The 26,682-nt window shown below is 44.6% G+C and overlaps 1 protein-coding gene across 1 annotated transcript in view; it reads left to right on the top strand.

Annotated features, from left to right (window-relative positions):
* The window catches only part of LOC306938978 (solute carrier family 45 member 4-like), a 60,564-nt gene that overhangs the window by 9,267 nt on the left and 24,615 nt on the right, over positions 1 to 26,682 (top strand). The window contains exon 3 of the mRNA XM_079523398.1: positions 14,264 to 15,821. Within this exon, the coding sequence (XP_079379524.1) occupies positions 15,515 to 15,821 (307 nt within the window). The 5' untranslated portion in view covers positions 14,264 to 15,514. The remainder of the gene's footprint in view (positions 1 to 14,263; positions 15,822 to 26,682) is intronic.

The raw sequence follows: 26,682 nt of genomic DNA, 5'->3' as shown, positions 1-26,682 counted from the left end.
AGAGAGAGAGAGAGAGAGAGAGAGAGAGAGAGAGAGAGAGAGAGAGAGAGAGAGAGAGAGAGAGAGAGAGAGAGAGAGAGAGAGGGAAAAGATGAAAGAGCGGGAGAGGGTTAAAAGAGAACATCATGTGACAGAGAATCACAAGCGTTCCCCCTATAACATCACACTATGCAGGGCTTAGTGTAACATGCAGAGTGATGCTAGTGTAGACATGGACGTGAGTTGGTCCACTTCAATGAAGGCTGCTTATTGACTCGTTTCTTTTTTCGGTGGCATGGGAGGGGGGGAGGGGGGGCATTTTCTACTTTTTTATTTAGATAAATCAGATGTCAGTGAGTGTAGCAGAGGGGCGAGAAACCAAGGCCAGAGAGAGGAGAGCATGCTAGACGAGAGCGGTGGGACTCGAACCCGGGTCCTCACGTTCACATTGCGCATAATGGGTAGAGCCACCAGTCTTTTGTTTTGACTTTTGACGATGATGACATGAAATATGTTCATTACTTCTCTCTTCTTTTTTTCTTTTCTTTTTTGAGTGGTGCAAACCACTCCAACAACTGGCCATGTTAGTACCCGTGTGTGTTTGTGCCTGTACGGGTGAGCATGGTTGCTATGGTTATTATGTGACGTCACTGCACCACTCAGTTCACACGGGTGTGATTTTTTTTCACAATAATGGATTGTATTGGTGAAACAATATGTGAATAAACACCGGTGGCACCCATTAATTAACCACAGTGAAGGAGGAGGAGAGACGGATGACAGCAAGAGAGAAAAAGAGGGTGAGGTGAGGGGGAGAAACATGGAGATAGAGAAGTGGCGGAATGGAGAAGAGCAAATTAGCTAAGTATGAGGGCTCTATTCTTGGAAGGCATATATTATTAAGGACATCCGTATTGAAGTTGAATAATGTGTCAGTGCGTTGCTCGTTTAATTCACCATTTGTCAGCCTTCTGATTGGTCCCTGACTGACTAACCAGCAGGCTCTTTCTGCCTTGTTCCGCCCCGGCTCTGCCTTGTTTATGTTGAATTTGCTAAAACCACATTTTTGGAAAAAAACTAAAAACAAACATGATATGCCCAGTCACCATGCTGCACCTGTGATGTTCCTTTTTACTGACACCAAGTTTAAAATAAGGATTGAATGCACAGAATATCAATACGAAGCTACTGAAAAACACCTTATTTCAATGGTAGTGGATGGAAAGAAAGGATTTTTGTCCAACCACAAAACGGCAACCAATGGGTGCGAAGAGGGAGACCACCACGGGCGGGACTTGACAAAGGGTGAATTGTAGGAAAGGGAGACCTTTGTTAATGCCACAGGGGAAATTATGTTCCAGCTTCACCCAGCAGATGGTCGCTCAGATGGTCTCTCTCTGTTAGGGGTTAAATGTCTTGATCCGGGACACTTCCATACATAGCCATCATGGGTGGACCTTATGGGTGGGCCTGGATACAGACCGGTGGTGACCTTCTGAGCAGTGGTGGAAAGTAACTAAGTACATTTACTTAAGTACTGTACTTAAGTACAGTTTTGAGGTATTTGTACTTTACTTGAGTATTTCCAATATCCAATACTTTTACTTCTACTCCACTACATCTCGCCTGATCTCGGATCCAAATATTGTACTTTTACTCCACTACATTTATTTGACAGTTTTAGTTACTAGATACTTTGTAGATTTGGATTATTATTACAAAACATACATTACCCACTTCAGCCCTGTATACATTTTTGGCCATTTGAAAATGGGCGATCTACAAGCTCACAATTGATTTCATCGCGATGCATCTAAGAGCTTGTAGAGCTTGTAGATCGGCTGTTTTCAAAAGATCTTTATACATTTGAAATGAGTCATTCTGCATAAAGAGTACTTTCTACTTTTGGTACTTAAAGTACATTTTGATACCAATACTGTAACATTTGTACTTTTACTCAAGTAAATTCTGAATTCCGGACTTTTATATTGTAGTATTGATACTTTTACTCAAGTACAAATAGTACTTTTTACACCACTGCCTTCTGAGTACCAGATGGCCTCTCTTCTACCCACTCAGCTACGGTCGGCTACCCCATTGTATATTTAAGTAATATGGCCTTTGCTTTTCGGATACATTTAAACCAGCCCAGAGCTAAATATACAAAATACAGTCATCTGATATTGGCTTTGATAACCGTCTACCACTTGGAGCCCCAGCCAACCAACCAACCAGCCAGCCAGCCAACATCTCACATGCGTGGCACAACTCCAGACCAAAAGGTGGGGCTAGGGCAAAGAGGCCACACTGTAGTAGCGTGCATGGGAGGAGATGGTTTTCATCTTGTGTACTAACTAAGTAGAGCACCATCCATAGTTGCATTTCTACCCTGAGAGAGTGAACCAAGATTACCAATCACTTCATATTGCCACGGGAATAGTTAACTATGTTGACATTATGTGTCTGTCAATAGACTAGTTAGTACACAAGATGAAACCCATCTCCTCCCATGCATGCTACTACAGTGTGGCCCCTTTGCCCTAGCCCCACCTTTTGATCTGGATTTGTGCCACGCACGTGAGATGTTGGCTGGCTGGCTGGTTGGGGCTCCAAGTGGTAGACGGTTATCAAAGCCAATATCAGATGACTGTATTTTGTATATTTAGCTCTGGGCTGGTTTAAATGTATCCGAAAAGCAAAGGCCATAGTACTTGAGAGTACAATGCTTAAAAGGTGTGTGTGTGTGTGTGTGTGTGTGTGTGTGTGTGTGTGTGTGTGTGTGTGTGTGTGTGTGTGTGTGTGTGTGTGTGTGTGTGTGTGTGTGTGTGTGTGTGTGTGTGTGTGTGTGTGTGTGTGTGTGTGTGTGTGTGTGTGTGTGTGTGTGTGTGTGTGTGTGTGAGAGAGCACGCATATGTCATCACAACAGTGGAATATTCCAGTACAGTGTGTGTGGGAGGAGTTAAAGTAGTTGAGCCCCTGAGGTGTTCGTTGAAGTGTTTTCTCTCTCTCTCCCTCTCTCTCTCTCAGTGCAGTAAATGTACTCACATGTCTTATTGACAGAGAGCGTGACGGTGAGTGAGTGTTGAGCATGGTTGGTATTTACATTTTCAGTCTTAAACGTGCAGAGAAGGAAAGGCGCAGCCGTGAGCTAGCATCGGGGCGTCTCTGCCAACGCGGAGAGCATTTCATGTAAACACAACACGTTGTCTCTGTGGGTACGTCACGTGTCTCTCTGTGTGTGAGCGCCCCCCTGTTTGTGTTTTATTACAAGGTATATATACTGTATACTGTATATATATTTTGTACAAGTGTGCGGGGCCACAACGTATAGCGGGTACAACAGCGTTGCATTGATAGCTCTAGTCTATTATAACTGGGTCACAGTGATGGTGGCGAGTCATAAACCACACACACACACACACACACACACACACACACACACACACACACACACACACACACACACACACACACACACACACACACACACACACACACACACACATTGACAACAGACACTGCACAATGGATAAATTGACAGGATTTTACTTTGTAGGGGGTATATAGTCTGGGCCACAGGGGAGATCTCTCTCTCTCTCTCTCTCTCTCTCGACCCAGAGGTTGGAGGGACTCATGTGGTCCCATGGTTCTGCACCCTAAGGTATTGGGAGCGTCCCAACGGGTGAAAGCAGTGTCCCAACGGGTGAAGGCATCAGGGGGTTTGTAGGGGGCTTGACGGTAATGAGACTCCGGTATGAAACTAGGCCAAGGCTGTTGTCGTCAGCAGCTCGTGTGTGTGAACCTCACTGCGTGTGAATTTAAAGTCTACCTATGTAACATTCCTGCCTCTTGGCCAGTGCATACTTGCAAACAACATATTTTTGGACTAGTTAAGTAATGGTTATACTGTGTGTGTATATATACTGTGCGTGCGGCCGATCGTCTTCAATCCTGGCCTGTGTGCCGCCGATTACGAGGGTGCTCCAGACAGTCTAGGATAAAACAAAACAAAACTAAAAAATATTGCAAACAGATCTGCAAGCTCACAATGTGATCGCAATGAGATGCATCGCATTGTGAGCTTGTTTGTAGATCGGCTATTTTCAAATGGCTGAAATGTATACAGAGCTGAAGTGGTTAATGTATGTTTTGTAATAATAACCAAAATCTACAAAGTAAAGTAACTGTTTTCACATGAATGTAGTGCTAGTAATGTACAAAAGGACTGTACAAATACCTCAAAATTGTACTTAAGTAAACGTACTTAGTTACTTTACACCACTGCTGCTCGGACCCTTTCCATGCAGGGCAGGCAACAAACCATGGCCATGTCCATCTAGTTGTCATTCTGGAGTCTACGAGACGTGCGTGTTTGTGAAAAGGACAGCATGTGCTAGCTGCTATGGTCACATGCTGTTTTAGAACGAGGGCCTATGAAAATTATATGTTTGGACATCCTGGTGCCTCAGCCTTGTTGGTACACACAAATACCACATGCCACGGCAATGCCATGAATGATGATGATTATACAACGAGCCCAGTGACGATTACATGTCAGTATGCTGGTCGGGGAGGAGAGCAAGTCTATGAGAAACACAGATGTTGGCATGCCTAGTTTAACGTGGGAGCCTAGTAGGTAATTGTGACGGACATTGGGTTGACTTCCTCTTTTCACATAGATTTCGGAGACGTGCGTGCATGCTTCATATTGTAGCAATGTACAACAACAACAACAACAATGTACAACAACAACCCTTTAGTTGTTGTTGTTGGAGTGTTTGTCACTGACAGTGAATGAGTGACAAACAGAAGACTGGTGACTCACTGTACAATCTGCACATACATGAAAACATGTGTGTGCATTAGGAGCTGTGGGCCCTATTTATACAGCACCCTGAGAGCAGTTAGAGGTTAAAGTGTCTTCCTCAGGGACACTTCAACACACAGACTGGAAGGGTCTGTGCCGTAGGGGCAAACACCCACTGACCTTCTGACTGCCAGACACAGCCTCTCTATCTGGTTCAGCTACAGCTGAATGAGCGTGCACATGCATTGCTTTCATTGCACATGCCTCTTAAGGCCTCTTAAGGTCAATCAGGGTGTTGGTGGAAGCATGCGAGTAATCTAACCTCATTGTTGCAAATCCAGACAAATCTCCAGAGTAGACAGTACTTTACTACATTGGCTTGTTGACTGCATGCATGGTACTCTTATTCTATTGCATAGGGTACACACAGTACACACTACTTCAGGAGGAGTTGAGAAACCGTAATCATGGAAACACAGACTCTGTTTGTCCACCGTTGCAGGGTTTACGGTATTTGAGTGCTTGACGGATGACAAAAGGCTGCTCAGTATAGATTTGGCATTGTGTTACAGTAGTTAGCAGGTGATAAGAAGCCAGGGCGCTAACAGGGTTGCCCATATAGTTCCATTGCACAACAAGCTATCGGAACGGTATATTGTGTAATCTGTGTGCGGGCCAGTTAGTCAGCTCTGTAGTTAGCCAGCCCAGGAGCTCTCTAAAAATAAACATTAGGATGACGAGACTATTGCTGGCTCTGCTAAGCCGTCTGACAGCAAAGCACCACAACACGGAAGTGTGTCTTCTCTTCTCTTATTTTCCCCCTTTGTAAATATTGTATTGTTCTGTTCTGTTCTGTTCTTTAAAGCTTGTCGGGCCTCGAGATAGAAAAGAATAATTTTGTAAAAGTCAGGTTCATTTCCTTCAACGTGAGCCCCCAGGTTAGGTATATGATAGATAGGGTTATAGGGACGCATGCAAGTCAATTGGAGCCAGGTCCTCTGAAATATAGAAATACAAAGTGTGTGTGTGTGTGTGTGTGTGTGTGTGTGTGTGTGTGTGTGTGTGTGTGTGTGTGTGTGTGTGTGTGTGTGTGTGTGTGTGTGTGTGTGTGTGTGTGTGTGTGTGTGTGTGTGTGTGTGTGTGTGTGTGTGTGTGTGTGTGTACGTGCAAGCAAACAGCTGGTACGTTACATCATCATTCATCCACATACCAGGCCAGCCGGTATGTTATGACTCATATATAAGCCTGAGCTGGTCGTATATGTATTGTTGTCAGAGTCCGAGCGCTGTCATTGGCTGTCGGCACACGTTGGACCACATGTGGGTCCCATAGGCCCACTGCACTGCAGCAGCACTGCAGCTCCATCAAGCACATAAACAACACGTCCCGTCTGTCTGTCAAGCCTGATTTAAAACGTTGCTCTGTACATCATGTCTCACGACGACGCTGCGACCGCAGTGTGAACTCGTGTAGACCAGCTATTTTCGGTACGAGACACACACCAGCACAACTAAGTATGAATCGAGTGTCATCAGGTATCTCTCTCTGTCTCTCACGCTTGCGCGCTTAGTCTCTGTTCTTTATTCTCTGGTGTCGTACTTTTTTCTTTTGTACAAAATGTTTATCCCACACATTTTGTTCCACCCAGTGTCAATTATCTAATGTAATCCTGGGCGCAACGGTCTGACCTCATGCTTCCCTTCTATGCATGAGGAGTGCAGGCAGGCCGCTTCTTTTCACCTGACAGGGGGAGTTTCCCCGGTCGGACGTAAATGGTAAATGGTGCATTTATATAGTGCCTTTATCCAAGGCGCTTTACATAGATTGTGCATTACATTCACCCATTCACACACACATTCACACACCGATTGCGGCGGAAGCCATGCAAGGTACCAACCAGCACATCGGGAGCAATTTGGGGTTCAGTGTCTTGCCCAAGGACACTTCGACATGTAGACAGGAGGAGCCGCGACGTATCGTGTCGCAGGAACACGTTATTCCAACCAGTTCCTTTCCCCTCCATCAAGAGCCCCGGCTGGCCATGGGGAGGCAGTATAGAGACCAGGATTACCGGATGTTTTCTCTCTCATTTGGGATATAGTCGACCCAAGATTCACGATTCACAATGTTTATTGTCAAACAGTACATGCATTGTGAAAAGGTTAGGTTGGGAGTGCTCCACAATACACATAAATACAAATGGTAAATAAATATCAATACTAAACCCAACGGAACAGTGGGACATTCACAGGTGTGCGTGCAGTGTGCCTTGTGGTTATCTCCACACTCTGTGTGTGCGTGTGTTTGTGTTTGTTTGTGTGCGTGCGTTCAATCAATTCCCCACAAAACACAAGATACTTCCCACGAGGACATAGGTAAGTTATACATCTAAGGAGCAGCAATGTAGAAGAAAACTGACACACACACACACACACACACACACACACACACACACACACACACACACACACACACACACACAGTATGTAAACTTGATCCTGACTGAGACCTTCTCAGTCTCGTAATCTATATCCACCACTATATGGGTCAGGAGCACCGCACGCAAGTGTACGTGTGCGTGTCTGTTTTTGTGACACCAAAATCCATGTACAGATGCAGCACTAACGTGCACAAGAACACCCCCCCCCCCCGGCCCCGCCCCCACACACACACCCCCTCTCTGCTTCTTCTTTGTATGTTGTCTTCTTTCACTACGTTAATCTCATTCGTCTATCTTCACCTGAAATACAGAGTATAGTAACAGAGAGATGGACAGACTGGCCAAGACAAAGAGACAGCCTGACGCCATGTAATGTGACGGTATCTCTCCAGTCAGTCGCTTGGGGCAAATGCCGTCCTCTCCAGTCGCTCAGGGAAAATACTGGTCTCTCCGGTCGCTTAGGCACAATACTGGCCATTAGTTGTTGTTTTTTTTTACCAGCTGCTATGCAATAGCAAGCTCAGTCTATCACTGATGTGCAAGCTAGTTTCTGTCAGTGTTCTTCCACTGGAATGTTGCCATGGTACAGTATGTGAACAATGTACATTTAGACTACAGTAAGTTATGCAGGTTACGCAAGCAGGTGCTACTGCCGATCAATATTGTTACCCCCTTGTTCCCATCTTATAATAATGTATAATGCATGCCATAGCCTAACCATAATGGGAAATGGGATAGAGGAGTTGTTTTGTATAAGAGCAAACGTACACCTGCGTCTTGCAAGCCAACACAAATAGTCTGTTCCGTTTTAAGGCCTGTGTCAGTGTGACAGGTAATCTGCTCTGAGACACAGGAATAAACACTCACTGAAATAGATAAGAGGTGTGTGTGAGGCTGTGAGCGTGTGTTATTTCAACTCTCTCTGAGGGCCTGTACAGACGAGGACGTATTCGGTGTTTCTGGGGCAAGTAATTAGCCGATCTGCCCTTTTTGTCACACGGAGACGGCGTTTTGGGGGACTTTAACGGCTAATTTTGAAACTACCTTCCAGAGTGGGAAAGTTTGGAGACGCGACTTTCACGTCTCCGTGTGTACAGCGAATGCCGCCTAATTTGCTGAAACGGTGATGTCATAGTCCCCTCGCCCCCTCCAAACTAACCAGTGTTAATGGTTTATTTCACCATAACCACTTACATATAAGTATCACAGCTATTTTATATTTGCACGTAATGTCTATAAATCTCTTATCCAAAAATAGCCGATCTGCAGCCCGCACGCATGCAAACCGTTGCTGAGATTGCGCAGGCATGCACGAGAGAGGAGTTGTATGTGAGGAGCTGATCACAGATAGAGGGAAAGTGTTATATTTGGCCTATTATTTATGCTATATATTATTGACCGCGTCTGTGTCAGACAGTCACAGAGAGAGAGAGAGAGAGAGATGCTGCGTGTTAAAAAATAGAAGGGGCGCGCTCTCTCTCGCTCTCGCTCGCTCTCTCTCTCTCTCTCTCTCTCTCTCTCTCACACTCTCTCTCTCTCTCTCTCTCACACTTACTTTGTGCTTGCTGATGTTTTCAGAAGAATTAATCCAAGGTTTGTCATATATTATGGTTTAGTAGGCAATGGCATACACTTTAGCTGGTCAGTCAGTGTGTGCAGACTCAGAGAGAGAAGCAGCACTGCTCTGCTCATTAAATTGATATGACGCATATGCGCATCTGATCAAGATAATTAGTTATTTGGCAACACCTGTGTGAAATACCAACGCTTTCATATAGCCTTTAGAATACGCTTTTTCTTTTTTTTTGTGGCCATCTGCAGGCCAGCCATGTGTACTGCATCTTTATCTTGAAAACGAAGCAGTTTACCGGTCTCGAGTGGACGTCGTACATAATTAACATAACCGCAATGTAGACGCAGTAAGTTTTATATCGTTCACAAAACTTAGGCGGGGAACAGCCCGCGACGTCCTCGTGAAGGCAGCCCCTGAGTGTCAAAATGTACCCTTGTATGTCAGTTTTTTAGACTGAGGATTAAACCGCTTTGCATTTCTGTGTGCCACTGAGACATGGGAGACGAGAACCTCTTAATTTGTCCCTGACCTTGAACTTTACTGGTATCTTCTTTCCCCCCCCCCCCCCTCCTTCCAACCTCACCCTTTTTTATCTCACCTTCCCCGTGCCCTCCCTCCTCCTTAATCCTTAATCTCCATTTTCTCCATGAACTGCTTTTATTTCTCTCATTCATTCCCAGGCTCTGCTGGTTCTCCCTCTTTACTCTTCATCCCCCCTTTCTTTCTCTCTTGAACTGTTTTCTTCCACTGCCTCCTGATCCCCTCTCTTCTCTTCTGCCCCCGTTGGTTCAACCATCTCTCTTTTCTCCATCTCCTCTTTCTTCAGATACCTTTTTCCCTCCTATATACAGGTTTAATGTTTGTTTTTAGTTCAATGTTTGTTTTAAAAACGCCATTGTCAATGAAGGGAAAATTCACGTCATCTTGTCCCTAACACAAACATTAAATGCCATTAACAATAAAGAGAATTTAATGTTTGTTTTGACACTGTTTGTTTTACATCATCATTACATCACCTAACCGAATTCCCTCCTCGATGTTGTAAGATGATAAGAGCTCCCCTCACTTCACACGGGTGTGATTTGATTAAATCCCGGGATAGCAGAGAGATAAGAGACATACAAATAATAACACATGCCAGGTATTAAAACCAGCAACAAATTAACTACATTTTACAAATTAATTGTATGCAAACGCATCTGGAAATATGAAATAATTCTGACTGTCACTAGCATTATATGTTGAAGTGATGGCGAACTGCAGTCCATAGGGAACAGCTGCAAGTCAGTGTATCTTTTCCCACGTTTACAGACAAAGACAGATGGTTCCGAGTTGTGGAGGCGTGCTTGATTTATCAAGCCAAACAATGAAACGACCTCAAACTAGGACACGTCACTTGTCAGTTTGTCACAACAGATAAATCCAAAATCATGTTACTGTAAATGTTTTATCTCCTCCCTTTCTCCCAAATTCCCTCCCTCCATCCGTCCACCCCTCTCTCTCCCTCACCGCTCCATTTCCCCCTACCTCGCTCTTCCATCTCTCTCTCCCTCTTTGCCTATACATACGGGTACCTCCCTCCATGTCCTTATCTTCATTTTCTGTCTTGGTTCTCACGTGAGTGTTGTTTATGTTGCCTCCTAGAAAAGCTCAGGTGTAACTCAATATTGGCTTTTCTCAAGTTACGCTCGCTCGCACGCACACACACACACACACACACATATACACACACACACACACACACTGAATGAGGCAATAGGCTGTGTCTTGTACTGTATGCATTTAGAGGGCTACAATCAGATAGCATTCACAGCTGTGTGTGTGTGTGTGTGTGTGTGTGTGTGTGTGTGTGTGTGTGTGTGTGTGTGTGTGTGTGTGTGTGTGTGTGTGTGTGTGTGTGTGTGTGTGTGTGTGTGTGTGTGTGTGTGTGTGTGTGTGTGTGTGTGTGTGTGTGTGTGTGTGTGTGTGTGTGTGTGTGTGTGTGGGGGGGTAGTGGTACAGTATCATCATTGTTTTTTTGTTTTGTTTTTTCAGCCTTTTTCCTCCACTTTGACCTTGCTTTTTTTCTATCCTTAAAATGGAAAACTGCATTGATTGGCTAAACGTTTTGGTATCCATTCTACTCAAAAAGACAAAGTGAAAAACAAAACAAAGTATGTTTCTTCCCTCCCAGTGCGCTCAGGACAAACATGCAACATGTCTCCGGGCAAATTCATGTTCTTTTAAAGCTGTTCATGGAACACCAAATCCTGCTCTTTAATGTATTACAAATAACAAGTCATCTTCATTAGGTTTAAAAGTGAATATTTAACTAAAAGTGTATTTTCTCCCCATTTCGATTCTGTGACCCGGCCACAGCCCACTTACTTTACTTTACACACGACAAAAATACATCTGAGACCTGGTTTTCAGAGGTTGAACTACATGGACTAATGCAAGACACAAACAGGCTGAAACTGTGATGTATCATCATCAGACCTGATGAATCAAGTGCTCTTCATGTTTATTCCCACAGAAAGCCAAATCTAAACAATTTTGTATATTTTGGTCATGCTGGACTTGCATTTTGCCCGTGTTTGCTGTCAGTAGACCAGCAACATTCAGAGTGTTATTTAGGCCAACTCTGGAAGTGTAAAACAAATCACTTTGGATACTGTGTACAAGTGGTGGCAGCACGTCCACCGTCCATGCAAGAGAGACATACGACATTAGAGTGGAAAGTGCTGTGTGTGTGTTTTTCTGGAGCGGGTGGGATAGGGGGGTGCTGTTATGTAATCTGCCGCAGCCTATGGGGCAAGGTGAGGAGGGGGTACTCTGTGTGTGGGGGTGTGTGGGTGTGTGTGTGTGTGTGTGTTTGCGCGCGCACACGACACGTGTGTATGAAATATGCATGACCATCTTGAGTGCACGATGAATGTTAATGGGGACATGCAATTGTGCCCGAGAGAGTTTAAGAGAGGCCAACACAGAGAGAGAGACCAAAACAAAACCATGTGAGGTTGAGAAACGATGAAACGTGTACTGTACTGTACTGTACTGTACTGTACTGTACTGTACTGTACTGTACTGTACTGTACTGTACTGTACTGTACTGTACTGTACTGTACTGTACTGTACTGTACATATATATCCTCTTCTATCTCCTATCTCCTTCTCTCTCCCTCTTCCTCCATCTATTCACTTTGCTCCCAGCCTTTCTCTCTCTCCATCCCCAACTCCCCATTCCTTGCTCCTTCTCTCTCTTTGCCCCCATTCCCCTTTCGCTTTGTTTTCTTTCTCAATCTCTCTCTAAGAGGCTTGATGAGGGTTTTAGCACTGTTATTATGATGTATCATGCACGTGGAAGGAATTACTGTGTGTGTGGGTGTGTGTTTGTGTGACTGAACGTGCTGTGTCTTAATCCATCAGCGAAGCCTTGACGCACGCACGCACGCACGCACGCACGCACGCACGCACGCACGCACGCACGCACGCACGCACGCACGCACGCACGCACGCACGCACGCACGCACAACCACACACACTCAAACACACACAACCACACGCACTCTTCCAATGTACTCCATGCACCCCACATTCTTACTGGGAGAAATAGGCCTAGTACTACTGAGTGAATGCTGTAGTGTCTTCAATCCCTTTTCAGATGGGTAACTGCAACACTACACGTTCTGGCTTGGATCCACAATAGATACAAAAAATAAAAACACAATTAAACTCTGGTGGCAGGCGGGCGCGTGCGTGCGTGACATGGGCACAAACGGGACCGTTTAACGGGATTGCACCCGCTTGTTGCTCCCTCTGTCAGATTGCCCGTACCTCCCTACCTGCCCACTGCCCATACCTCCCTACCTGCCCACTGCCCGTACCTCCCTAGCTGCCCACTGCCCGTACCTCCCTACCTGCCCACTCCACTCGCCTCTCGCTGAAAATTAATTACTAGGAGAGCGAGGAGCGTCGGCGTCAATCGCTTGCTGTGTGAGGAGACCTGCGTGTCTGCTCTCCCTCTATATTACTATGCTACTCCAGGATGTTTGGTATCAAGTAAAGTGCCTCTCTCTCTCTCTCTCTCTCTCTCTCTCTCTCTCTCTCTCTCTCTCTCTCTGTCCGTCTGTCTGTCAGTCTAGTCTCTCTCTCTCTTCTGCTCTGCACACACAGACCCATGTGAACCGTGGCACCATTATGTGCCTTAAGTTGTGTCTACTTTTTCACTGTGCAAAATAGCTGAGGGCCAATGTTATTTTAAATAGCTGAGGGCCAATGTTATTTTAAATAGCTGAGGGCCAATGTTATTTTAAATAGCTGAGGGCCAATGTTATTTTAAAATAGCTGAGGGCCAATGTTATTTTAAATAGCTGAGGGCCAATGTTATTTTAAATAGCTGAGGGCCAATGTTATTTTAAATAGCTGAGGGCCAATGTTATTTTAAATAGCTGAGGGCCAATGTTATTTTAAAATAGCTGAGGGCCAATGTTATTTTAAATAGCTGAGGGCCAATGTTATTTTAAAATAGCTGAGGGCCAATGTTATTTTAAATAGCTGAGGGCCAATGTTATTTTAAAATAGCTGAGGGCCAATGTTATTTTAAATAGCTGAGGGCCAATGTTATTTTAAAATAGCTGAGGGCCAATGTTATTTTAAATAGCTGAGGGCCAATGTTATTTTAAATAGCTGAGGGCCAATGTTATTTTCAAAGCCAATAACTGCAGCCTTTTACTGCAAAGAAACGATAGTTTCTTTCCAGGAAACATTTGTTGAGTCTCCATGTTGTGCTGTCTCTGTTGATATGAGGCGATTAACACATGCTATTTCAGCAGCCTGCATGGCCTCGCCGATCTTAGCCTTGTTTGGTGTTGTGGTCAACCATGCAGGCAAAGCACAGGAATCCTTGCAGTCTTTTTGTTAGATATCTGAAATGAAATGAAGGTTTTGTTCAAATAGCAGCGGTCAGAAGCCAGCTATTTCCAAGACACTGTCAGACCAAGTCAATTGAAAAGAAACCTGTTTTGTTCCAGAATTGACAATCTAAAAAGAGATTACGTCTGTTGGATGCAGACAACAGCACAGGTGCAAGTGTTTCTGTCACTTATTTGCTAACCAAGGTTTTGTTTCTCTCTCTCTCTCCCTCTGTTCTCTGCCCGGGCTCCAACCAACCGACGGAAATGGCGATTTCTTCCCCAATGGTTTTGGTTCCTTCCTCTCTTCTCTCGACCAATGGGACACATGGCCACGTGGTTCCATAACTCTTACGACTTTGAACGGACAACTATCGCCGCCTGCTGTGCTCCTGCTCGCCAAACATCGTGGTGGCCAACAACATCGTGTGTGTGTGTGTGTGTGTGTGTGTGTGTGTGTGTGTGTGTGTGTGTGTGTGTGTGTGTGTGTGTGTGTGTGTGTGTGTGTGTGTGTGTGTGTGTGTGTGTGTGTGTGTGTGTGTGTGTGTGTGTGTTTGTTCTTTCTTTTTTAGATTGATCATCAGCCAATCGATGGGGATCCACCAAGGAGCTCCGCCCGCCTGCGTTGCCTGTCCTCGTCCTCCTCCTCCCCCCCGCGGCCTCCTCCTCCCTGTGACACACTCGTCTTTCCACCCTGCCATCCAACCCTCAATACGTAACCCCAATATGACTCTGGAACTCACTGAGTGGTGTTCTATATGGATTTTCTCCGCTTACAATAGACAGTAAAAAGGAGGAGGAACCTCGATGTCAAATAAGCCATAAACGTTCACACGCACGTACACACGCACAAAAACATACACGTACATACAAACATACATACACAGTGACACACACACTCGCATGTACATGCAGTACGCACTCTTAATACCAAATAAAGTAGTCGGATAGTTCCGTCAGGCAGGGCCACGCACACTCATACACACCAAAAGACAGACTCATTCACGTCACATGCATACGTACCCCTATACACACGGAATGTAACTTGCACTCTTCATGTGAAAGAAGAATACATCGACGTTCTTAATTTTTCTGGGATAAATGCTCCTTGGATGATTGGTTGATTGTTTTTGTTTTAATCTCTGGGGAGACGAAGAGGATTCATTTGTCAAATTGGAAGCTACCTTTCTTCTGGAGGACAACGTTTTAGAGAAAACGACTCGTTTGGAATCCCAAATCGTTTGGAATCCCAAATAGTTTTGCAACCTGACTCAAAGCTGATATCCTGGTCTGAGTGATTTCTTTTTTTTCGTTTTCGTTTTTTGGATGTTTTAGAAGTTTTGACAGTGACTTAGCATACTGCTAAATTTATAAAGGAAGCATCTGTTACTCCTCTTTATTTGGTTGTCATATCTGGGCCTTTTGAGTGTTAGTGAGACCTTGTCTTTGGTCGTTACCTGCATTACCTCAGACGGTGGTGGAAGAGGATCCATTACTAATCGGTTTGTTTTTAATTCAGAAATTCTTTATAATAATACGCCTTTTGGTGGTGTTTTGCCGTTTTTTCTTTTTCCACCAAACACCAGAAGTTATAGCTACTTTATAAGTATTTGAAAGTGCAACTATGAGTAACTGTTATAATTAAGAAACTAGAAGTAACTTACCACTACTAGCCTGTAGGGACATACTTGCTTTGTCAACACCTCCATTAACTACTAGCTTTTGCTTTGAGGAGGTAACGCTACTAGCATCCATTTTTTGTCAAGGACGCGAACATTGTTTCCGTCGTCGGGGACGGGGCACGTTTGTTTTCCGTCGCGTGCATGCCCTCCACCATGCCTCCCCAGAACACAGAGCCTGACGCTATGCAGGTCGGAGCTCTGGTGGCTGGGGTCAATGGCAAGAACCCTGTGCAGACAGTCGCAGAAGTGGATACAGGAGGAAAAGGAGGAGGGAGAGAGACGGAGGGATCGGGACGAAAACGACGAAAAGGAGAGGAGTCGGTGAGCGAGGTGTCGTTAGACCGCATTCCCTTGAAGAGATGGGTGATGCACGGGGCGGTCATGTTTGGCCGAGAGTTCTGCTACGCCATGGAAACGGCCCTGGTGACACCAGTACTGCTGCAAATAGGTGAGTTCACACACCCACAACACAAACACATAGATGAGCGCGAGGAGAAGAGTACACACACTCCACCACACACACACACACACACACACACACACACACACACACACACACACACACACACACACACACACACACACACACACATACTGTATATATGTCTAGTAAGGAGGAGAGTACACACTCCACAACACGGACACACACACACAGCGAGCAGGGGAATACACATACAGTTAGTGTACACAACAAAACGAATACGCATTCATATGGAGGCGCACTCTGCACAAGTTTCTGTTGCAGCTTACAATGTTTTTGTTAGCTGCTAACATAGAGTTCTTAAATGCCAACAAAGATGATGCATTGCAAAAATACATGCATTTGTAAGAACTTTAGATGTGTAGTTGTGTCAGTTAACATCAACATTCTATATGCATTTCAGATCCTCAAAGCGTCTTATTTTGTAGTTGGTTCATTAATACAAAATAAATGGGAGTTCAACATTTTTTGTCAACAGTGAGGGACAGGAAAACAATATTTATTTGTACTGTTCTTTTGCTGTCTAAGATTGCTTTCTAGATCCGTTAGTATCAGATAGCTTATAATGGCCTTCTCTTGTGCTATTAATGTGCACATAAACATATAATTTATTTCCAACTGCACATTGAGTTGGCTTACAGGGAGACCTCTTTGCAGCTGGTTACATGTGCTGTGTTCTAGGCACTGGGTACCCTTGATACTGATCATGGCCTTTCACTAAATGTGTCTGGGGATTAGCACCATGACGCACCTAACCCTGGCCACTCAGGCACACACACACACACACACAGTCACACACACACAGTCACACACACACACACACACACACACACACACACACACACACACACACACACACACACACACAGACACCACCAACACATTCCTCATGAAGACAGAGAATGTGTGAAAAGTCAAAGAGGGAGAGTGAGCAAAGGAGAGAGAGAGAGATAGGAAAGATGGACAGAGTAACGGAGTGAGAATGGGAGGGAGATGAAATGCCAACGCAGCCATAACCTTGTTTACTACTCAACCAAAGTCGTCTTCTCTCTCTCTCTCTCTCTCTCTCTCTCTCTCTCTCTCTCTCTCTCTGTGATGTGTTCTAGCTTACATAATAAACGTGATTGAACATTGCTGGCCACTACTAAAGTACACAACTCCTGGCTGTCTCACATTGACTGTGGAAAATTGTCTTTATATCTGATGTCTGGCATTATGATTGGTCAGAAAGTGCAGAGCACGCCAAGTTGAATGTGTTTCAGACTGTTGTTGAATGACGAGTGCTGTTCACCATGCTATGATGAACATGCTAAGATGGTAATTTCCTGCAGTCTCATAGCAACAGCAGGAAGAACAAGTATTCCTCCAACCACCCCCGACCACCTGCTGAGTACTGCTCGCTTCTGCTCGTGAATTAAGTGGAAACTATGTCAGTTTGTATGCTTGCATCGTTAATGGAGCACCCTGGATTTTTGCTGTTTCATGTGTATTGCAGTTTCTTATCCGTTATTACATTTGATTAGGCTGGAGACAGCATTGTGTTATTTGCTATAGTTTCATCCCAGATTTGGCTGCCCTTGCCTGTTTTCTAGTTTGAGATCTGTCTGAGGAGATTCTGGTCCATTTTCGGAGGCAGGGTTGAGGCACAGATTAAGAGTCTGTCCACCAAAAGCCATCAAACCAAAGGCGGCACCAGGCTGAATCCCTGGGATGACTCACGCTGACTCATCTCACCACAATTTGGGTCTCCAGTTTCCCAACCGAACGTTTGGCACGCAAAAGTGAACCGTGAGATTCTGCCATAGGTTCACAAAGATCTACATTTATTTGTGAATAACGTTAGGGAAAGGCATTATTTACTGGTTCGGGGGAAGGGGGACATTTCTCTCCTGCATTCACCCAGCAGATGACTTGATCAGATGGCTCTGATAAGCGCACAAGGGGAGGATTTAAGTGCCTTGGACACTTCGATACGTAGATGGGGAGAGCCGAGGGTCAAACTTCCAATTCCCGGACGACCTCTCTACCCCATTAATCTTTTTGTATTAATGCATTGAATCTCAATTAAGCATTTCACACCCAGTGCATATGGAGTTGAAGAACTCTAGATCTTTATTTTGAAGACGTATATTGCAACTATTGACCTTGAGAGCCTAAAAGACTGCCTCTTATGTATTAGTGCTGTAACTATGTGCAGTAGTTGGCTGGTGCTCTCACCCTGAGTAACAACTGTGTGTGTGTGTGTGTGTGTGTGTGTGTGTGTGTGTGTGTGTGTGTGTGTGTGTGTGTGTGTGTGTGTGTGTGTGTGTGTGTGTGTGTGTGTGTGTGTGTGTGTGTGTGTGTGTGTGTGTGTGGCGCGCAGAATGAGGCGTTTTTCCCTCAACACAGGGGTCATTAGTGTGCATGTGTGTGTGTGTTAGCCTGGCTAATAAGCCAGACTCAAATCACACTGTCGTGTGGTATTTGAGTCTGGAGATGCTGTGTATGGATCTTATTTCCCGGGGGGCGGGTTCAAACATTTTCTCTTTGACGCAATTGGTCAGAGCTACTGTCAGTCAAAGGTCTCAAGCATTGAACGTCACTGTACCAAAGCCCGCCCATATTGCATACCGTGTCCCGATTGGCCACACCAGTTCTCTGGTGTAGGAAATGCAGGGTGTACAATTGAGCCTCTCCAGACCGTAATCCGCCGGCAGGCAATTTTTTTTTGCCAACGGCTGATTCGGTCTGGTTTATTAGCCAGGCTATGTGTGTGTGGCTGCGTGTTTGCATAGCAAACATCTTGGCTCATGGATGTCGTGTTTACACAACCCAGTGAAAGAGGTTTGAGGTGAGGGAGAGTTGTCTTCATGTATTACCATATCTTAAATTGTTGTTCATAATTCTGAGGCCTCAGATAGATGTAGAGCAGTGGTTTTCAACCCGTGGTCCGAGGACCACAGTGGTCCTTGAGGGGGTTCCTAGTGGTTCCCCTCCCCAGCTAAATGATGGAGAGATGGTAACCAAATTAAATTATTAAATCCTTCTTGAGAGTGTAAAATGAGTGTTTCATTTTACACTCTCAAGAGCCAAATTATTGTTAAGCATCTGCATTACTTAATTTACAAGAAGTCTACACAATTAGAGAATGTAGAAGAATTGTTATTTTGATCAATGTTTGCCTGTTATCTCTCCTATGGTACCAACATCAATACAGCATGGAGTTGTGCACAAAAACGTACAACGACAACAAAATATTCAAAGTTTTGGGACTGAGAGGCTAAATGTCATCAAATGGTGGCCCAATAAATAATGGGCCTTGATAATTGATATGAAAAGGGTTGAAAACCACTGATGTAGAGAACAAAGCAATCTAGTTAGATTGTCTTCAGTTTTTGAATTCAGTCTTGAAAAAGTCTTAGTGCAGTAAGTGCACTAGCACACAGTAACATCCTCAGTCTTAGTGCACTAGTACACAGTAACATCCTCAGTCTTAGTGCACTAGTACACAGTAACATCCTCAGTCTTAGTGCACTAGTACACAGTAACATCCTCAGTCTTAGTGCACTAGTACACAGTAACATCCTCAGTCTTAGTGCACTAGTACACAGTAACATCCTCAGTCTTAGTGCACTAGTACACAGTAACATCCTCAGTCTTAGTGCACTAGTACACAGTGACATCCTCAGTCTTAGTGCACTAGCACACAGTAACATCCTCAGTGTGCGTTTAACATAAAAACATGTACGTCCAATTTTGCACGAGTTAAATTTAACACTGAGTGGTTTGTAAAGAGAAACACGCAACACAATCTTTGTTCTGTTTCTGTTCATTTCACTATAGTAACTGATCTTTAACTGTATTGATGTGCGCTTACATTGTCTTCTAATCTAAATCTAAACCTAAGGCCATACAGTAGGTGGAAAGCATACGGGTGTCTGAACTGTGTCTGAACTCCATTATCACATATTTGCTGTCAGACAGCTGGCATTAAAATTCAAATGGCCTCTTTCACCAGTCACTCTGATCGCTACTGGTATTATATAAAGACTTTATAACCGCCTCTGCCTGTCTGACCTGTTGGCAGGTTTTTCTGCCTGTTTGTCTGCTTGTCTATGTTTTTGTTCATCTCGCTCACCGCTGCCAAAGTTTGGTTGTTGCACCTGTTCCAAGTTCCTCCAGAAAATAGACTTGGCTAAATGACTTAATGTTGTCAAGGGATTTAGTCAAGGGTAAAGGGAGGGGGAGAACGGGGGTGGAGGGGGGGCAGAAGACGGGGAGGACAGGTGAAAGGAAAGACTGAGACAGTGAGGACAGGAAGACGAAGGGTACCGTGGAGCAAGCAAGTGTGATGAGCGGTGTGTTTGTGTGTTGTGATGTAATCAGCTCTTTTTGCTCAGGACCTGGAGCATGCTACCTTACATAACTGCTCAAGGTCAAATCCATCAGGTATACCATTCCACTGGACCTGAGCTGATAAATAGCTCACCAAAAAGTGTGTGTGTGTGTGTGTGTGTGTGTGTGTGTGTGTGTGTGTGTGTGTGTGTGTGTGTGTGTGTGTGTGTGTGTGTGTGTGTGTGTGTGTGTGTGTGTGTGTGTGTGTGTGTGTGTGTGTGTGTGTGTGTGTGTGTGTGTGTGTGTGTGTGTGTGTGTGCGCGCGATTCGCATGTAATTCCGACGGAGCATTAGTCCGACATGTGTTGCTTGCGGTTATGGTTAGGTTAGGGTTTGAGGCAGGTTGTCGTTTGTCGAACCAATGACTAGTCTGAATTAAGTACTGCACCTGGGTGCGTGCGTAAATATTAAGACTGATGTGTACTTAGTCGACTGGCAGGACACTGTCGTACAACAAAGTATGAATTAGGCATTAGGGTTCCAAGCGGCTTCCATGTTCACGTTCCGTTTGCTCTGAATCAGAGTAGGATTTGTAATACTGAGTGCTTTGTGCTCTGCATAAACCAGTAATAAGTGCATTTTGTTTACGCTGCGGCCTTTCTTAGATTTACCAAAGCAGCTTACCGCCATCCATCCATCTGGAAATGTTGTCTCTATTCATTGAGGTTGCATGCCTTATTATGGCATTGGATTGCCCCGTTGAGGCTCTTTCTCTAGCAATGATGATGGTGCATACACTAGATTAGGCAGGGGTCCACAATTATACTATTACTTGAGATTGGGTTTGGGGGGCAGGGGGGGAGGGGGGTAAGGAAACACAGAAAAGAGCCCAAACCAAGTACAATCTGATGTATAAGGCCAAATCCCATTGGAAACATATATTAAGAGTATATATGCATATACAGTACTATTCAGATAGTTATAGAATCTTACCACAGTCAGCTACATATTATTTAGTAAACATATTATTGTTTAATTGAATGTTTTGGGCCCACAAGAAAGTCCTGCAGGGCAGAATCAGTTGAATATCTAGGCCGTCGCCCTGTTAAGGCTTGCATTCTGGATGCACGCCTCATGGCTCTTAGTCAACATGTTGTTGGTCCCCTTTTCCCATGCATTGCATTGAGGTTCATGCCGTAAGGCCTGGTATCACCCGGTTTGGCTCTTGTACTTGCTATCTCCCCCTCTTTCTGTTTTATCAGGTGGCCTGTTTCCTTGGCTAACCTTCCCACTCTGGCACTGTGTCATCTGGCAGGAACACTACACTTCCAGCTAACGTATGCTGTAGGTGTTCTTATCTGGACTACTGACTGCTATGGCAGCATGTTGGGTATAAATGTCCAACATACTACTACCATGTTGCTTTCAGCCTCATCATAATGCAAGGGTTCAAGGTTAGCTTTATTGTCCCTTGCGGGAAATTGGTTTTCAGCCAGATCATAGTAAAAAATACACACAACAACCACATTCAATACAAGACTAAGATCTAAGAACAGGGCACTAGAGACAGAGAATTCATGCATACTGTATGGTCAAGGTTTCTACTTTAGCATTCTTTATTGTGACCCGGTCACCCTGATCAGTGGTTTTTAACTCATTCTTTATTGTGACCCGGTCACCCTGATCAGTGGTTTTTAACTCATTCTTTATTGTGACCCGGTCACCCTGATCAGTGGTTTTTAACTCATTCTTTATTGTGACCCGGTCACCCTGATCAGTGGTTTTTAACTCATTCTTTATTGTGACCCGGTCACCCTGATCAGTGGTTTTTAACTCATTCTTTATTGTGACCCGGTCACCCTGATCAGTGGTTTTTAACTCTTGCCCAGGAATATTTCCCCTGAATGCATTTTCTTTTTTACGTTTGCATTCCAGCCATTCATTGCTGAGCTGGGTGACCAGGTGAATGCCAGGTTAACTACACCATAGATTAGAAAACACAAGCAGTTGGCATATAGGTATATTAGAAACACTGGCCTAGATGGACTCACTCAAGCTACCTGCCATGGTGCTGTGTGTGCTTAATGCTTATCCAACATGTACAACATCTGTCCAGAAACAGGACTAAAGGTCCCTGCACACTGGACACGTTTTCGGATTTTTAGCTGCGTTTTTCCGTCGGTTTTCCGAAAAACACCAGTGTGCAACCACCTTAAGGCCTGGGCTACACGTATATGGATCTTTTTCAAAACTGATATTTTCGTCCTCCGTTTAAATAAAAATCCCTGCCCACATGACAAGGATATATGTGTCCACACAAACCAGAAACGCATTGAACACAGGAGAGAATCACAGTAGTGGGTTTCAATTGTAGTTGCACTTTCCCATTCAATGTTGTGAAAGAGCTGACTGTGTACGCCGCAGGTATCTTGTCTCCGCCTACAGGAAATACGTTGGCTGCGACCAGGGGACCCGTCTCTGAATGTGTCTATAACATGTTCCATGCATGCCAGTACGGTGTGTCTATGTGCATGCCAGTACAGTGTGTCTATATGCATGCCAGTACGGTGTGTCTATATGCATGCCAGTACAGTGTGTCTATGTGCATGCCAGTACAGTGTGTCTATATGCATGCCAGTACAGTGTGTCTATGTGCATGCCAGTACGGTGTGTCTATGTGCATGCCAGTACAGTGTGTCTATATGCATGCCAGTACAGTGTGTCTATGTGCATGCCAGTACAGTGTGTCTATATGCATGCCAGTACAGTGTGTCTATATGCATGCCAGTACAGTGTGTCTATATGCATGCCAGTACAGTGTGTCTATATGCATGCCAGTACAGTGTGTCTATATGCATGCCAGTACGGTGTGTCTATATGCATGCCAGTACGGTGTGTCTATGTGCATGCCAGTACGGTGTGTCTATGTGCATGCCAGTACAGTGTGTCTATATGCATGCCAGTACAGTGTGTCTATATGCATGCCAGTACAGTGTGTCTATATGCATGCCAGTACAGTGTGTCTATATGCATGCCAGTACAGTGTGTCTATATGCATGCCAGTACGGTGTGTCTATATGCATGCCAGTACGGTGTGTCTATGTGCATGCCAGTACGGTGTGTCTATATGCATGCCAGTACGGTAGCTAGTTGTCTAATCCATTAAGTGATCCTATCTCGCCGCTGTAGGTTGTCTAATCTAGACTCTGACCTTGCAGCCTGACTGACTGGGTTATATAAACCAGTGGCTTCAGGTCAGACACCGACTAATCACCATAATCTTTCCCTGTCATTGAAACACTGCTACATTGTTACAGAGATGGATGGATGGATGGATGGATGGATGGATGGATGGATGGTAGACAGACGGAGATAGATAGATTAATACTTAATAGTGATAGTTATGGATTGGTTAACAGATGGACAGAAGGTTTGTAAGATCTTTAAGATGGTTTGAAGAGGATGATACAAACTATGTTAGAGACAGAGCTGGAAGAGAGAAATAGTCTTGGGTTGCATTTTTGCACACACACGCACACACACACATACACACACTCACGCGCGCACACACACACACACACACACACACACACACACACGCACACTAGAGAGTTTTAGTCTGAAGTGAAACCTACTGTATCTTTGCATATGAGTTGATATTCAAAATCTTTCAAAGATACCAAATCTATAGCAAAAACGTGTCACATTGTGATAGACTGTGAGCTTGTTGATTGCCTATTTAAAAAGAGAATAAGAATTGAGTATAATAAGTATATAATAGTTAATAGGCAATTGACAACCTGACACAATCCTGCCTCTGGGTGGTAAAGACGATTCTTTATTAACCATACTGGCATTGAGGCAGTGTTTGGGTTGGCTTGGACAGGTGTGTGTGTGTTTGCACTCGCGTGTGTGTTTGCATCTGTGTGTGCACGCGTGTGTGTTCAGTGCAACTCTATATGGGTCAGTTATGTGTTTGCTAATCGGGGTCAGATATGAATGGAATGCACAGTACAGAGTACACAGAATGTGCGTGGGTCAGCAGTGACACCCACACCACCCAGTCCTCACCACCACCACCACCATGGACACACGTACCCACCCGGGGTGGTGAGGTCATCAAAATCAATAACCACAGTGCCCTAGTCTAAGGTGATAACGCTGAACAAAGAAATGTAGCGGAGAGCATGCTTTATAATATGGTTCCATAATAATAATGATAATAATAATAATGAATGACATTTATATAGCACGTCTTCTCATATATAAGACTTCGGGCCAAAGTGCTGTACAATACCACAAAAAAAAACCACACCTGTGTGAAGTGAGGGGCGCTCTTATCATCGTACATCAAAACATTTTAAAATAAATCAAATGGCCAATCTACAAGCACATCGTGTCAGTGTAGATCTAAATCCAGTATTTGGGGATTTAGTAGTGCTAAATCCCCAAATACTGGATTTAGAAAGCTTGAACGAAAATGTGTTGAAAAATAATCCAAACTGCAGATCAACAACAAAGAGCGAAGGAGCAACGCAACCGTAGCGCACGGCCATTGCAATAGGAATGCATTGGTCTTAAAGTCTTAACACGGCGAATTAAACAATGAAAACATAACTCGTGGAACTCGTGATTGGGAGGGAAGCTGTTCTTCATCAATTAACTTGTGTAACTCGTGAATGGGAGGGAATGTGTTAATGGTTGTGTAGGACAAAGTTTGTGGACAGACACCAAAAACTGGATATCGAAAATGGAATCCTCCATATAAAATGCTATTATAATCTAGAGATGGGTTTTCAACTGATGCTTAAAGATGTTCATTTGCTGAGCTTGACTTCTTGAGCTTGCCTCTATAATTCCTTGAGCTTGCCTTCCTGATGTCTTGATGCAATATATTCCACAGAATCATCTTAGGGGCATAGTTTAGTTTGCCACCAATTATTATCTGAATTATTTCCCTCCATTCCAGTGATCCAGCAGCAGATGACCTGAGTTCTCTTGGGGCCATACTGTACTGTATATATTGTCAGTGAGTCAGACAGTGAGGTAGGCTGGTCCCACAATATTTAGTGCTTTTAAACGCTCCAGTCTCTGAAGCATTCGCAAGACTTCACTTAGCCATTTTCCAAGGCTGGTGAGATCACCCAGTACCGGATGGTTAAAACCACCATTGCTTTTAGAATGATACAGGCGTGGAAAAGTAAATCATTTAATAATACAATCTAACAAAAGTATGATGGTAATATCATACCACATAATATATATTGTACCACCCCTGTTGACTCTGGAAGATTTACAACTCCTGACATATCAATCCTATGATTTTGTCTAGTCTTTTTCCCTTACGGAGCTATGTGTGTGGCTGGGTGCCTGCCTGGGTGGGTATGAGCACGAAAATAGCATCACCACCTGTGCGCAACCAAACACACACGCACATATTAACTGTATAGTAGAGGGTCTCCCCACGGACCCCCAGAGACCCCCACATGGTAACTCTGTCATGTTTCTACCGTTTCGGACGTGGGGCGGCTCGCCGGAACCGGGCCGGCACCCTGGCCGTGATCCTGTGGGCGGCTGTGGCTCAGGAGGTAGAGCAGGTCGTCCAATGATCCATGGGTCGGCGGTTCGGCGGTTCGAATCCCGGCTCCTCCTGTTTACATGTCGAAGTGTCCTTGGGCAAGACACTGAACCCCAAATTGCTCCCGATGTGCTGGTTGGTACCTTGCATGGCTTCCGCCGCAATCGGTGTATGAATGTGTGTGTGAATGGGTGAATGTAATGCACAATCTATGTAAAGCGCCTTGGATAAAGGCACTATATAAATGCACCATTTACCTGTGGGTCTGGAACTTCCTGGGACCCCCCGGGGACCCAGACACAGAGTTGCACCACTCACTTCACACGGGTGTGATTTTTTTAATTAAATGGTATTTCCACAACTACATAGTTGCTGAAACATATATTTTGAATCTATGAAAACAATATTTTTAAATGTGCCACTCAATGAAAAGGACACTAGACTATTAGCATAATACCACACGCATACACGCATGCATGCGTGCACAGAGCTTCATAGAGCCTGAGTTCAGTAATGGCTGGCCTCAGGGCTAGTGCGTCTATTTAGTGATGGAGGGAATAGAAAACATCTGTTCTCCCCCAGACCCCCAACCCCCCACCACCCCCCCTTCTCTCTCAATGACACCCTCATTCAGTGCTGTCAAAGGACAGCCAGCTGAAAGCCTGCATGGATGCAGAATGTATTGACAGACGGGCACGCTTTGAAACCGACCCCTCTGTGCTCTGATCAATTAATTAGTTGGTCTGACAGGAAGCTGCAGGCAGTCTTTCAGTCGGAGCAGCGGTGGACAGAGTACACTCAAGTATTCAAGAGTACAAATTACAAAAGTGCATTTTCAGAAATGGTCAACAACTGTCACAACAACTTTTTAGCATACTGTATCTACAAGATCACAACGTGCCGCACTGCCACGCGCTGTGAGCTTGTAGGTCGGCT

This window comes from Electrona antarctica, assembly GCF_951216825.1.
Source record: "Electrona antarctica genome assembly, chromosome: 15".
Taxonomy (NCBI): domain Eukaryota; kingdom Metazoa; phylum Chordata; class Actinopteri; order Myctophiformes; family Myctophidae; genus Electrona; species Electrona antarctica.
The sequence above is the reverse complement of the archived record's forward strand: the minus strand, read 5'-3'. Positions and strand labels throughout refer to the sequence as shown.